Source organism: Theobroma cacao, chromosome 4, assembly GCF_000208745.1.
Source record: "Theobroma cacao cultivar B97-61/B2 chromosome 4, Criollo_cocoa_genome_V2, whole genome shotgun sequence".
NCBI classification, from domain to species: domain Eukaryota; kingdom Viridiplantae; phylum Streptophyta; class Magnoliopsida; order Malvales; family Malvaceae; genus Theobroma; species Theobroma cacao.
Window position 1 is genome coordinate 23,992,416 of NC_030853.1, and position 14,126 is coordinate 24,006,541.

General features: G+C 32.6%; 3 protein-coding genes across 6 annotated transcripts; 2 read left to right on the forward strand and 1 right to left on the reverse strand.

Moving 5' to 3' along the window:
• LOC18602376 lies at positions 311–2,535 on the reverse strand. 4 transcript variants are annotated; one of them, XR_001927374.1, is made up of 5 exons: positions 2,407–2,529; positions 2,238–2,311; positions 2,089–2,132; positions 1,893–1,979; positions 311–1,394 (listed from the first exon to the last, which is right to left on the reverse strand). XR_001927374.1 is itself a non-coding variant. In XM_018118916.1 (5 exons), the coding sequence occupies exons 1-5, from the start codon at positions 2,464–2,466 to the stop codon at positions 1,277–1,279; spliced, it is 306 nt and encodes a 101-aa protein (XP_017974405.1). In that variant the 5' UTR covers positions 2,467–2,529; the 3' UTR covers positions 311–1,276. The 4 variants fall into 4 exon arrangements, 3 of the variants coding, with proteins under 3 accessions (XP_017974405.1, XP_017974406.1, XP_017974407.1); XM_018118916.1 differs by having other exon boundaries at positions 311–1,309; positions 1,893–1,987; XM_018118917.1 differs by having other exon boundaries at positions 1,893–1,987.
• On the forward strand, positions 2,703–7,039 carry LOC18602377 (trigger factor). The gene is made up of 8 exons (XM_007033723.2): positions 2,703–2,796; positions 3,551–3,657; positions 4,514–4,557; positions 4,661–4,743; positions 4,937–5,045; positions 5,716–5,729; positions 6,021–6,122; positions 6,792–7,039. The coding sequence occupies exons 1-8, from the start codon at positions 2,749–2,751 to the stop codon at positions 6,912–6,914; spliced, it is 630 nt and encodes a 209-aa protein (XP_007033785.2). The 5' UTR covers positions 2,703–2,748; the 3' UTR covers positions 6,915–7,039.
• LOC18602378 (signal recognition particle 14 kDa protein) lies at positions 7,581–10,605 on the forward strand. The gene is made up of 4 exons (XM_007033725.2): positions 7,581–7,723; positions 8,029–8,122; positions 8,231–8,340; positions 10,093–10,605. Exons 1-4 carry the CDS (start codon positions 7,721–7,723, stop codon positions 10,243–10,245), a joined length of 360 nt encoding a protein of 119 aa, XP_007033787.2. The 5' UTR covers positions 7,581–7,720; the 3' UTR covers positions 10,246–10,605.

Below are 14,126 nucleotides of genomic sequence, written 5' to 3' on the forward strand. Positions count from 1 at the left end.
GGTCTTTCTTTAACATTTTAAAATGCCATGTATCCCCCTTACTTTCCTTAAATGTCTCTTTCTTTCTTCAGATAACGAGGGCACATTTAGAAAACTAAATGCCATTACATTCTCACTCCCCATTCTTCTCTTTCTAAAAGAAAAAAAAGGGACTTGTTTAAAATTCTAACAGCTAAAATAAAGAGTAAAATTGAAATCTCATTAGAATTTCCAATATAAAAAAATTAGATAAATTATATCATTAGTTTATCTAAAATTGGCATTGTAAGTCCCTCAATGGTAATGACATCCCTTTTCTGCAACAGGGATCTCAAATTTAAATTCCTTCTCCAAACTCCATTTAGAAAAAAAATATGAAAGAAGAAAGAAAGAAAAAAGTCTACAAACTACACATTCAATGGCTACAAAATATCCCAACATCCTCAATTATATGAACTAAATTATTAGAAGGTTTGACAGAACTAATTCCATTTTCTATCAAGCAAAATGCCATGCCAAGTACAAATTGAAGATTGAAGGAAACAAACATTGGAGATACAAAACTAACTTTCTGACTGAACATGATGAGCAAAAGCAAGGTCAAATGACAAATCTGGAAAAATTTAAAATTAGAAGTCACTCACCTTTGTTGTTTTCCCTGCATTAGTCCCAAATAGAAAGTACAATGAAGTCAGAATTAAAGGTTGGCTTTTGAAATCACATAACTCAGCAAATTTATGAACAAATGGGAAATGGTAGGTACCATCATAATAGGAAATTAATATCCTGCAAATAAACAAGCATTAGCAGCAACATATAATTCAAAATCTAGCCATGACAATTAACTTGATGATCCTATCAAAATATTAAGCCCTTTACTGTTATCCTTAAAGCGTTAAATGGTACATAATTTAACAAAAATATAGAAGCAGATTTGTCAAAGTCACAAAGGCACTGGTACTATTTTATCACAAAGGCTCAAACGGAAAAAAATTAAGGCACTCCCATAAATAAAGTAAATCACCAATTTGTAATATCAGGAATTACTAAAAGTTATCATTAAACTCTAGCTCACAGTACGTAGCCACAAGTTCAAAGTCCATCAAGAACTTACAAATAAACAATATTACCATATCTTAATTATTCTAGGCTAATTCAATCAGAACTTCAACTGAATCACAATGAATAAGAATTTAATCTATGATTGCATCAATGAATTACCTCCCTTTTGTCTACGAAATCCAGGAATTGGTGGCGCTTGTCGTGCCAAATCTGTCAAAACCTTATCAAATACCTTTTATGTCTCAATCCCACTCACATCCACTCTAAGCTGGAAGTAAAACATCATGAGAGCCGCCTCAAAAACACTAGATATTTGCAGGTGAACCAGCAAAATCAACAAATTCAGATCATTGCTGTCAATCATTTAAAAAAAATGGATTTTAAAAATTTTCTAAGCATGTTCCAGCAATTAATATTACCACATTCTGAAGAACATTTTACTACAAATAGCATGAGCATGCAGATGATAGTGCTTCGATTTCCAATGAGCACAGATGTGCTTAATTATAAAGATTTGCATTCCAAAATTCAAATGAACTCATATACACACTTTTCAACCATACTGCAAAACTGTAGCCAACAAGTCACTTGGGAGGGGACTAGTCAAGAAGAACATGGTCAGGAAAAGCTGAATCAGAACTCACTAACTAATAAGGATAACTATGTTCAACAATTCTAAATAGTTGCGACTTCACAGACAAAGTGTTTGAATTTTCCTATTTTAAATGGAGCCATTCAGGCAGTTTTGCACCAGCGTTAGCCACAAAACAAATACATGAAGCTTACATATAGTCACATTGACATAGAAAAATATCATTTTGATAACAAAAATTTAATGTCTAGGGCGTCACCTGTATCTTATTTTTGTCTCTAGACTCGACAACAATCCTAGCATCCTTCAAGGATATCACATTGTCATCTGCATCGGAAATCGATGCCTCCAAACCTAATAACATTATCACCAACATTACCAATTTATTCAAATAACAAATTAACATTTATAGAATTTGAAAAATTGGAAAAAAAAAAAAAAGAGTTGAAAGCCACCTGAAGCAAATGCAGATATCGGCTCCCTCACATAGGTAACAACTCTAATTCCAAGATTAAATTCAATAAATAAACAATATAAAAGCCAAAAAAAAAATTCTAAATAAGATTACCAAAAATTAAAAAAAAAAGAAAAAAATGGGACTAACCTATGACTCAGAATTTTCCGGTTGTACTGAAACTTCAAGCTTCGGTTAAAGCACCAGCAGCTACTAAAAGAGACCTGCTTCCATTAAATAAAACAGTCAAAAGTTGATTAAGAAGTTAAATAAAATTTCATTAATTAGAGTCAGATTACGTTTCTTTTTCCTCTCTTACTCTAGGACTATGGAGTTGCTGGAAATTTGAAGAAATTGTCGTCAAGGTCGTCGACGCCATTCTTTTTTTCTTTCTTCTGTTCACCGGAAATGGTTTCTTTTTTTAATAAAAAAAAATGGAAATTACTTTCAAGAGGACAAGGACATGGAACAGAAGAGAGAATGGATCAGGCTTTGTACGAAACGCTGTCGTTTAAAGAAAAGGAAACCTGGCGCTGGCGGGAAGGAAAAGCGCACCGTTTAGACTATGAGCAGTCAATAAATAGTAGACAAATGCACCATTCTTGTTTTAAAGCAAAGCAACAATCCTCATACTACTGGTAAAGCAAAACAGAAGAACAGGATGATGGAAATAGCCGTAAAGACCCTTTCGTTGAGTTTAAACCCCAAGGTTAAGTAAACTTTCTTTTCTCTATATTCTTCTCATGATTTTACGCATTTCATTGCCAAGTTTAATCCATTACTTCAAATTATCCAATGTTAATTTCTTTTTTGAACTAATTTTCTTATGGAAAAATAATGCTCTTCTTTCTTCTTGTTCAAATAGCTGTAGAGTCATCTGGGTCGAATTTTAATTAGTTGATGGAGTTAGCGGACTTTATTTCTTTTAGTTCCTCTCTAGGCAGTACTTTGTTTTGTCTGCTTTTAAGCTGGTTAGAGGGTAATTTTCCTTTTGATAATACAACTGGCAAAATAACTTTTTGGTTAAGCATTTTTACATACAATTGGCACGCAACAGCTAAGAAATCTTTTGATTTTTGGTTAACCTTTCAGTTAGTTAAAGAAAGGGAGCTAACTCGTATTGCTGCTATTGTTAGTCACTTCTTTGTGGGTCTCTAGTTTTAAGGAGAGACCTTTTTAGAACTTTAGCTCTGTTTTCAGCCGTTGGTTCTGTGTCATTTGCCTTCTGTGAAGAAGCCAGAGAATTTTGGGTCAAAGGCAAAGTCTCCCAGAATTATTCAGACTGGCATTTGCATCAATTGCCATTAATGCAGTAGTGGAATTCGACTCTCGTGTAAATCTCTTTTATACAAAATATTGATCTGATGGGTTGGCCTAAATACTTTTGCATTCTTTACATTAGTAGACCTTAGCATGACCACATAACAACTTATGAAATCACCTTTTTTCTTTGGTTTGTGCAGATTATTAGCTATAAACAAGTAGAGGATGTCTTTATTCCTAATCTTTCTTGCAACAGAGCATGTTTTCCTTCTCAAAAAAGATACAGGGCTCTAAAATATCAAGGAAGGTACGCGCATTTGACTGCTTTAGTTTAACCTAATTTAAAAATTAAGCTTGTTATCCAAAATCTATTTCCTGCAGAAAAATGTCTTCCTTCACCTCATATTAGTTGTGACGATAGTCAAAAGCCTGCTTCCAAATTGATAACTTGGGTTAGGGAAAAATATGTATTTATGTACCGTATTTAAAATTCTTAAGAGACTTTGTAAAACGTAGCACCTAAGATTATCAATATCTGGACATTCTCTGAGCAAAAAGAATATCTAGCTTTTCACATTGTTTTGGGAAAATAGCTTATTTTGACTGTTTATAATTTGATTAGTCATGTCCAAAGCAAACATCATATGTGGATTTTGTGACTCTAGTGTTAATGGTATGCTCAATGCTGCAATTTATCACATATCTGTATAAAGCTTGCTTTGCAGCATTTGAACTTTCATTACCTATATTGGAGAGTTCATAATTTTTTTTTGTTATTAGCAATTAATGGATATAGCCATAAAAAGTTTTAATCCATAGTTGTATATTTGACATCTACTCTTTTGAAAGGAGAAAGCTGTTTGTTGCCCTTTTCTGTTTTAAAAATTTCTTAAATTTTCCTATGTTCAAAAAAGGTATAAGGTGAAAGACAACATGGACTCACTCACTCGCAATCCCTTTTAGGTTTCAATTCAATAAGCACTTAGTTGTTTAATTAAATTCCTGGATGATGTTCACACGGTGTTGTTTTCAACATCGTTTATGTTATGGTTGAGTTCATTACTTTTCTGTTTGAATTCTTGTATTAAACTCCAAATTGAATGAGTATCTTCTCGAACTTGGCATTATCCTTTTCTGAAATTTGATATTCCTTTTCTTTTCAGGGAAAGACATGTACATCTTCTCACTGTTCATGCTGTATCATCAGGTGCAGAAGCTGATAAATTCTCTTTCTAGCTGTAGTACCTTTTTTTTTATGTATTTCCTCACGCTAATTTAGATTTTTTTTTATATTTATTCAACTTGGTTAGATTTGGAAGATGTTGGAGTTTCTTCTCAGTTTGAAGACTTCACTGTTACTACTGCCAGTATCAATGAGAACAGAGAGCTAAAGGTACGAAATATTTTATATGTTGGGGTAATATGTAATAGAAAATGAAGTTTCAAGTTGGAAGTAAAACATAAATCAAGCAAAGAAATGCCTTCTGCTTTGTTGGATATTAGAGAACCTTTTATGCTGACATCAAAAGGCAGTTGGTATGGCCATGAATATTAACCAAAACTATTGCCTAACTTTCTTGAACCAGATAAGTGTGGAGATATCAGGAGCCAAAACTAGAGCAATTTTTGATGATGTATTCGACAAAATGGTTGCTGCAGCGCAGCCAATCCCAGGATTTCGAAGAGTAAAAGGAGGTACTGTTTTATTTCTATGTTTTCTAAATGTGTCTTCATGTTACTCGAGTGTCTTTTGTCGAAAATTCATTAGATTGCATCTGGTTAGCATGGAAGAGCACCTTTTAACCTATATATATGGCAATTTCTAGTAGCAGCTTGTCTGATGTGTCTTTGTTCCTTATGCTCTTCTGTGCTGACATGATCATTGTTCTCCCATTAGTGTAGACAATAGTCAGCTATCATTAATCCAATGATATTGTTGATCTTGTCACTTAATGTTCTTTCTAAAACACTGTTCTTCCATTGGGTTGTAGTTGTCTTTCATACTTTTTACTTGTTTTGCTGCAGTTAGAACATTGCATCTATAAGTTAGTGATCCACCAGTCAAAAGCCTCAAATCAGTATAAGGTATTATTCTTATGAGATTGAAAATGGTTTGCGAATGTGAGATTTCACCATTGAAAATCAAATCTCAAGGAAATGCAAATAAATATATACTTATTGATCTGGAACTTAGAATCAAGGACTTTCATTGCAATTAGAGTTGCCTTATTTGCTTGACATTGCATGTTGTAGTAGTAGTTTTCTTATTCTTTTTCATCTTTTTCATCTTTTTAATAAATTGCTGACTTTTTCTATGACCACTCTTTTGGTTGATTTGTCTCGCAATAAACTTCGGGCCTGGCAGGAAAAACACCAAATGTAAGTTCTAAAATGTAACATTTTACTGCCTTCAATTTTTTTTTTTTTTCACTCAGCTACTGCCTTCAATTACTTCATTTAATCACTATTAATCATGTGATGATGCATTTTAAAATGCTAGCATTTCTTGAAACATTTACACTCTTCATAGCGTGTACATGGATGATATTTGTGTAACTCTGCAACTAAATAAAGACATAAAGTCTCTCTTTCTCTCTGCTTGTGCATAATTTCTTTCACTGTCAATTTTGGGGCCATAGCAATTACATTTTTTTTAAATATGTCTGGCAGATACCAAGAGACATTTTGTTAGAAGTCCTTGGAGCTTCAAAAGTTTACAAGCAAGTAATCACAAAAGTAATTAACTCTACTGTAGCTGAATATGTTGAAAAGGTAAGCACTATTAGATTAGATTTACTCAGTTATTGCTCTCAAATGTAAGACACATAGAAAAGTCATTAAGCTCTTATGAATGTATTTGAATTTGTGTTTTGATGTTAACTTAAATCAAGACATTAGAGAATTAGGAAACAGACCTTAATGTTCAAGGTACAATTGGAGAATTATGGACATAAATTGGATTTTCAATCAGATTGTTGAATTTGATAAATTTCAGTCTTTTCCATGAAAACCAATTTTGTTTTAGCTAAATGAAGATTTGAGGCTCTGCAAATTACAGCTGCACTTTTCATGTCATTGAGCAATCCAAATTGACCATGCCACATCTCAGAATATCAAATAATGAGAATAAAATGAATTAACAAGTTTTCAGCAAAGACTTCATCGTTCTCGTAGTGGTCACCTTAGTGAATGCAGCTGCAAACATCCAGACTATGAGGTATCTATCTATGTCACTAAAATGGGATACCGGAATTATAAAGCTTATTTGCCACTATCTAATTCATCATCAAAGGAGAGTAGCTCGTCACAGGTTTTCTTTTCTTTTTAAACATTTAACATTAAGTTTTGCATGTTCACAATGAATCATGAGATCCTCTTCAAATGGCTGCCTCTTGGACTGTAGTTTTTTGCCTGAATTTTATGTTCACTAATTTGTTGCAGGAAAGCCTGGCAGTTGGTAAAGATTTGAGAGTTGAGCAAAGTTTTGAAGATCTTGAAGAGATGTTTGAACCGGATGAAAAGTTTAGGTTTGATGCAGTCATTAAGCTTCAAGAAACAAATTGAGCAATATCTACACCACTTTGACAAATTATGTTCCTAATGTGTGTACTTTTGGATGAATTTTGAAGTCAGACCTATCTTCTTTATATCTAAACCTAAGAATGCTGAGTTTATCAGGTTTATTATTCTGATACTTTCATATAAATGAATTAGGAAAAGAAAATTGGTGGGAAAATGCTGGTTGTACATTCAATATAAAAAAATCACAGGGCTGGGTTTAAAAGGTCAAAAAGCAAGATGATTTCAAGAACAGATCAACAAAAATCAGTAGACACCCAAATCCAAAAATATTGATTATAGAGGCCGAAAGAAGAAAAAGGGCAAAAAGGATTTTGAGGTTCTCTCAATCCTTCGTCCCCTGTCTGTCAAGTAGCAAGACTACCATTAATCCTTTTAGGAGATAATAGCCAGAACACTATTTCATACATGCTCAAAATCATGATAATAAATAAACACATATAATATTAAAAAAAAAATCTTAGAAGACAAATAAAAAAAAGAAAAATAAATATACAACTCACGCAAAAAAAGAAAAAAACTTGGGCCAAGCCCGATAAATCAGCCCAAATAAGTGTTTCGGTTCTTAGCCCAATTTAACTTTGAAACTAGGCCCAGAAATACATCTGAGAAAAAAAAAAAAAAAAGGGAAATATAACCAAAAGTAAGGGGCACATATTGAGTTTTAGATTGAAAAGGGAACTGTGGACTGTCGTCAATTCTCCTCTCGGTGTTGTAAGCCTGTTCCCTTTACCAACCCACCGCTGCCATTTTAGGTTTTCTTTTGTTTTTGGCTTCTGGATCTCAATCAAATGGTAACTCTTGATCCCCCTTTTTTTAATTCTTTTTTTTTATTTATTCTTTCTCTTTTTTTCCCAAATTCAATTCAAATAATAAGGAATTACGAAAAACTGAAGAAAAAAACTCCTGTGCTTTACTTTGGAATTTTGATTGGTTTTTTCTTTATATATATATATATATATATATTATGTTTGGGGTTTTCATTTATTGTAATTTGATTTGTTGTTGATGTTCGTTGCTTTCTCTTGGGCATTTGATCTTATTAATATGATTTTTTTTTTGTGCCGATTTTCATATGTGATTTTCGTTTTGCTTTAAGGTTCTTCTACAACCAGACCCGTTTCTTAATGAACTTACAAGCATGTTTGAGCGCAACACTGAGACAGGCTCTGTTTGGGTTACTCTTAAACGATGTAAGCATTTCGCTGTTTCGCCAACTTCTTTCGTTCCCTTTTTATTTTTCGTTGGGAGGTGTTGTATATAGGATTTTCATTAATGCTTTTAATTTTCGTGTTTGATAGCATCCTTGAAGTCTAAGGTGCAAAAGAACAAAATGAAGACTGCTGGACAACCCATTGAATATCGATGCCTTGTTCGTGCAACTGATGGCAAAAAGACAATTTCCACTTCGGTATTCCCTATTTTCCTTATATGATTAGCTATTTCTTATTTGTTCGTATAATTCGGACAATAGTTTTTGCTATGGATCAAATTTTCTTAATAAAACATTTGCCAGGTGGGATGGATACATTGGTTGAGCCTGTAGAAGTGCTCTTAAATATAAGTCACTTGTTGTTATGTGTGGCATAAACCTAATGTGATTTCCATGGAAGAGTAGCAGATGTCCATTGGAAACTCTGGTTGGAGCTGTGTAATTCTGGTATGATGAATTATATAGCAACCTTGATTGCTTGGATATGATTAATGCCGGAAACCATATTATTTAATCATTTAAGGAAGAGAGGAACTTGAACGTTAGAGGGAAAAGCTGTATAGGCTAACTCAAAAGTAGTTTTTTACCTGCTAGCTTGTAACAAAAAAGGTTCGAGTTGAATTTATTTGCAATTTATAAGAAATGTGATCTTACCAGAAGTCTAAATTGGAAAAACTGACCATTTTTTATATGCCCCTAAGTAGGACAAAATGAGGTAGGCTCCAAAGCTTTTTATCTTAATAACTGATACTCATTTCCTGTGTTGAAAGGATGTTGGGCATGAGATTTTAGAGTTTCAGAGGGTTTTTCATCTCATGCATCAATGCAGTATGATGAAAGATTTTTGGCTTACATTAGCTAAATGCAAAGATGTGCTTTTATCCCATCCATCAGCAGGGGCCTAACTTCATGCCTAATTTCTTCCGCTTAATAGCTTCATTAATTGTTGGAAAATGCTTTCATGGTGGTTTCCCATTTATTGATGGGATGATGGGTACGTCTAAGCCACAAAAACAATTAGCTTCAACCAGCCAACTCCCCTAGCCGGTTAGGACCTAAGCCAGGTATGTAACTGAAAGCAAAGCAAATATTCCTTCCGCGGGCCAAGCACGAAAACCTAAATTTGGGCCCGTAAGATGAATTATAGCTATTTTAATTTTTTTTTTACTTATTTTTAAATAATAGTTAAGATAGGATATCTTCAAAATTGATCTTCTATTTATAAAATAATATGCAACTAGTAAAAAGTTATTGTCTTTGCTGCAGTGATAAATTTATCAATTGACTTTCTTTTCTATTTTTTTGATCAGTGAGAACACCCACGTCTATACCACTTATTTAAATAAATATAAATAGAAATAGCCTTACAATAGTTTTATAAATTTTCTTTTGACATTAGCACTGTTAATCTTGCTTTGAAAATTGTTGATAATTATAATTACTTAATGTAATTTTATATGCCCAAAACTTGAAGTTAACAGAATGTGATTAGTCAAATAAAAATGTGAGCCTTCTGGAGGCAACTAAGTTGCATTCCAATTCCTTAGCTGCCTTAGGCTGAAACCGCTGAGGAAGTAACCAACTTGAAATATTAGAAATCTGTGGCTTAGAAGTGTTCATCATCCTATCAAAGAATGACAGAACATTATAATAGATGGACCCTTAATTGTATAGTTTTCTTTTCTTTTTTGCCTAGAAACGTAAAATTTGGCATGAAATGTTATTTTGTGATGTATAGAAAGATTTGTATATGTGAAAATTTTAAAAAATAAAGAATACAAAAACACAAAACGAAAGTGAAACCTTATTAGCATTAACATGGAGGTTTTTACTTGGAAAGAGCAATTTGTTGACTGGTATGGAGCAAAAGTAGTCTATTTGTTCTTGTGGAAGTCAATCTATCCTTGTTTAGCCAGACTGACCTTAAATTAATGCCTTTCTGTTGAGAAGGTTGGAGCGAAGGATCACCAGCGCTTTCAAGCTTCTTATGCCACCATTCTTAAGGCCCGCATGACTGCTTTGAAGAAGAGGGAGAGGAAGGACAGGAAAAAGGCTGCAGAGGATAAGAAAGAAAGTGGTTCAAAGAAGCCGAAAAGGGTGTGAAGGATTTTTACCGGTGGTTCTGTACAAACTCATACACTTTCCATTGCCTTCTAGCTGGAAAATGCTAGGTTCTTGTTTCTCTTGAGAATTTAAAAAATTATTTAAGGTCAAGCAATTACAGTGATTAAAGACAAGGGCTTTTGTTTTGATGCCCCTTAGGTATGAATTTTCTGATCAGGCTGATATTTATATGAAAGGATTTGCCAGAGATTTTGTTGTCTTGCCTGTTGCATCTGATGTAGTTCCAATTTTGATAAAGTATCAGAGGTCGGCTATAGGATGTTTCATGTTTGGATGTTCCATCATCTCTACATCAGCTGCCACATTAACTCAAATATGAAACGTATCGGACATCCTCCATTTTTGGTTTTATTTTATTTTTGGTTTATTCTTTTTCTTTCTCCATTTTATTCCAAAGTCCAAGCATTTTGTTTACAATGCGAATATCTTAATCATTCTAAATGACTTCATGACATGTTCTAATAAAATCAAATTATTTTTGGGTAAATAATTTGTCTTTTATTTTGAAGTTTGATGGAGTAGAAAAGATTTTATTTTAAGTTTACTTTTTTTTAATGGGAGCATATCACTTATAATTATTATATTACAATTAATCAATCACATTCTTGAATTATATAAATTTGATCAAAATATTATATGTATTTTATTTATAAATATTAGAGTTTAACGGAATTTTTGTTATGATTAGATAATTATAGGATTGTAGTTAAAATATTGCAGGTGAAATGTTCCGTTTTAATCTAATTTCTTCATATATAATCAAATTAAGAAAGAAAGTAAAAGGGGCAAGAGTTCTCATATACAATATTAGTAAGGAAAAAAATTTTAAGAAGATCATCCATAACCATCTTTTCGATGGATTTGACTATACTTTTTTAATAGAAAAGTACAAAAATGAAATACATAACTATCTCTTCGATGGATCTGACTATACTTTCCTAATAAAAAAAATACAAAAATGGAATACAGAACTATCTCTTCAATGCATCTGACTATACTTTCCTAATAGAAAAGTACAAAAATGGAACATTATTACACACAAATGGTAAATCATGATTCTAAGAAACTCAAGTGGAAAAATCAAACACACACACACACCGTTAAAAGCATTTTTAAGCCTTGAACATGAAGTATATATAAACACAAGATCTACTTTTGAATTGTGATTCATCACTATATCTAGCTTATTATACCATGGCAGCTCGTTTGGCTATACTGGTCCTTGTGTTGACCTGTCTTCTCGTGCTCCATGAATGTTCGTAAGCCATACATCGGACCTTTGATTGTTTGATTGCTGGTTTACTCAAGAAATATATGCTTTTTTTTTTGTTTGTTTTGACATGAAACAGGTAGCAGAGACATGGTTGCCGAGGAATTCAATTTAGGCAAGGCTGCAGAAGAAGAGATGGAAGGAGTCAAATTAACAATAACGCCTTGCGCTCCTAGATGCAGTAGTATCGAGTTTGTGTGGAAGTGCGTAACAGCCAATCGATGCTATGGTACCGAAGAAGAATGCTTGAGTAATTGCCCCACATCACCTCCGCTTTAGCATCTCCATAAATCGCCTTGCATGGCCTTATTACTCCCTTTGTTCTTTCAATGATTTTATGATTACATACAATTTATAAAATAATTATATCTTTAATAAATCGTTTTTATTATTTATATGCTTCCACACTTTATTTTTTATTATTATAAGACAATCTTGTTTTGGAGAATATATTTTGGAGATGTAGAGGCAGTTGATATTTGCATAAATTATCTAAAAAAAATAAAAAACATTTAAGCAAAAAGCCCATTGGTCAATCTTTGATTATTCTTTTATGTATGATTGCATCCATGTTACAGTTGTGTTAATATGCATGTTTATGATATAATTGCATCCATTGGTCAATAGTTTTATAATTTTTTTTGACATTAGCACTGTTAATCTTGCTTTGAAAATTGTTGATAATTATAATTACTTAATGTAATTTTATATACCCAATTAAGATCAATTTTCGGACGAGTACGTTGTATGGCATCTAGGTAGGGGAGGGAGTGGAAAGGTGGCTAGTAGAATTCCATGTTTTTGGTTGGTACATTTTCGACTACTTATTTGGGTATATCATAGGGGGGCTAGAAATCACTTTAAGAGTATAGGGCGCCCTGTGATCGAAAAATTTGAGTTTAGATTGGCCGGTTGGAAATTTGACCTCTTATGAATTGGAGGGAGGGTCAAGTTGATTATAGGAGTTGCTTTTCAAAAAAATAGGTTGATTATAGTAGTTCTAGCAAGCTTATCAGTTTTCTACATGTCTCTATTTGAAATGCCTAATGAAGTAAAGGAAGCACTTGATAGGATCCATAAACGAGTTTTATGAAGTGGTTCAACTGAAAAGAGACGAGTTCATTGGGTTGATTTGGATACAGTGTATAATTACAAGGAAGGTGGGGAATTTGGTTTTATTGATCTTCGGTTGAAAATTAGAACTATACTAAATAAATAAATATGGAGATATCTCTAGTTGAAAAATAGAGTTCTACTGAATAAATGGATATAGAGATATAGTGAGGGGAGGAAGAGAGTTTATAGCGTAGGGTTATTGATGCTAAAAATGGAGGGGATAGTATTGGTCTTGGTCCTTATGACCTGAGTTTGAGTAGTACATCTTCCACGTAAAAGAATATTATTCGTTCACTAATCTCTTCGGATAGTTTATCTTCTTTTTTGTGTACAAGTATTCGCTTTATAATTGACAGCGACTGGTGGGCAAATCCACCAAAGGAACGGTTTTAGCCCCAAAATTGGAAAGCTTTTATAATTTTATAATAATATAATTAATTATATTAAAAATATAAAAAATTAAGATAATTAATAAAATATCTATCCATTCTTTCATGTCTAATAAATGTCTCTTTTTCCTCACTTCCACATCCCTATTAATTTTCAACTATTTATCTAATTTTTCATTAAAAATATATAAAAATCAAAATAATTAACAAAATATCATATTTTCTCATTTTCCTACCTAATATATATCAATTTTTTATCATTTCTCAATTCTCACAATATTATTAATTTTTCAACTCTTTCTCTTATTTTCAATCAACTAAGGATAATATGTATTTAATAATGTTCAACAACAACTTTTTTTCATATATAAAATCAATTTTTTTTTCAATTTATAATATCCATATATAAATTCTTCTTTCTTCATTTGCTCTTCTTTAACTTTAATAAAAAAGATATCATTTTCTTAATTTTAATAAAAAAAATCTCATTTAAATATTTAGCTTTAAACCTTTAAGTTTATATAAGCCGTTCTGATGGTTGGAAATAGAGCTAATATCTACTTTTGGGAGGATGAATGGATTCAAGACACAATACTTTGGGTGGCTTTCCCTCAGATTTATGCTTTGGTTGTGAATAAAACCAGTAAAATTAAAGAGTTTGGATCATGGGTGAACCAAGAATGGTAACGGAATATGGTTATTAAGAGAATGGTGTTTGATTGGGAGGTGGATATTTGGGAGCAATTCAAAGAGTGCCTCCAACGCATACATCTTGACTGATTTTAATGACAAATTGATATGGGAACATACTCCAAGTGGTTGTTATTCTACAAATTCCTTCTGCAGCTCAATTTTAGACAATAATGAGTCCACCGTTGATTTATCGAGGAATGTTTGGATAGCGTTTGCTCCACCAAAAGTTGAGGTCTTTGTGTGGCAAGTTATTAGAGGTAAAGTACCAGCCAAAAAAGAGCTGGTAAAAGGAATCTAATGCAAAGGGATGCAGTTGTGTGTCTTTTATGTAATAAGGGAGTAGAACCTGTGAACCATCTCTTTTTCACCTGTTTTGAAGCTTGGCGGGTGTG

Bases quoted from the DNA above. Each gene is read 5' to 3' on its own strand.
- LOC18602376 (XM_018118916.1), bottom strand. From the start codon at position 2,466: ATGGCGTCGACGACCTTGACGACAATTTCTTCAAATTTCCAGCAACTC. The intron at 2,312-2,406 runs GTAAGAGAGGAA...TAATGGAAGCAG, and splicing joins AGCAACTCCATAGTCCTAGA to GTCTCTTTTAGTAGCTGCTG. The intron at 1,310-1,892 runs GTGACGCCCTAG...TTTTACTTCCAG, and splicing joins GAGACAAAAATAAGATACAG to CTTAGAGTGGATGTGAGTGG.
- LOC18602377 (XM_007033723.2), top strand. From the start codon at position 2,749: ATGATGGAAATAGCCGTAAAGACCCTTTCGTTGAGTTTAAACCCCAAG. The intron at 2,797-3,550 runs GTTAAGTAAACT...TGGTTTGTGCAG, and splicing joins CGTTGAGTTTAAACCCCAAG to ATTATTAGCTATAAACAAGT. The intron at 4,744-4,936 runs GTACGAAATATT...TTCTTGAACCAG, and splicing joins ATGAGAACAGAGAGCTAAAG to ATAAGTGTGGAGATATCAGG.
- LOC18602378 (XM_007033725.2), top strand. The intron at 8,123-8,230 runs GTAAGCATTTCG...CGTGTTTGATAG, and splicing joins TTGGGTTACTCTTAAACGAT to CATCCTTGAAGTCTAAGGTG. The intron at 8,341-10,092 runs GTATTCCCTATT...TCTGTTGAGAAG, and splicing joins AAAAGACAATTTCCACTTCG to GTTGGAGCGAAGGATCACCA.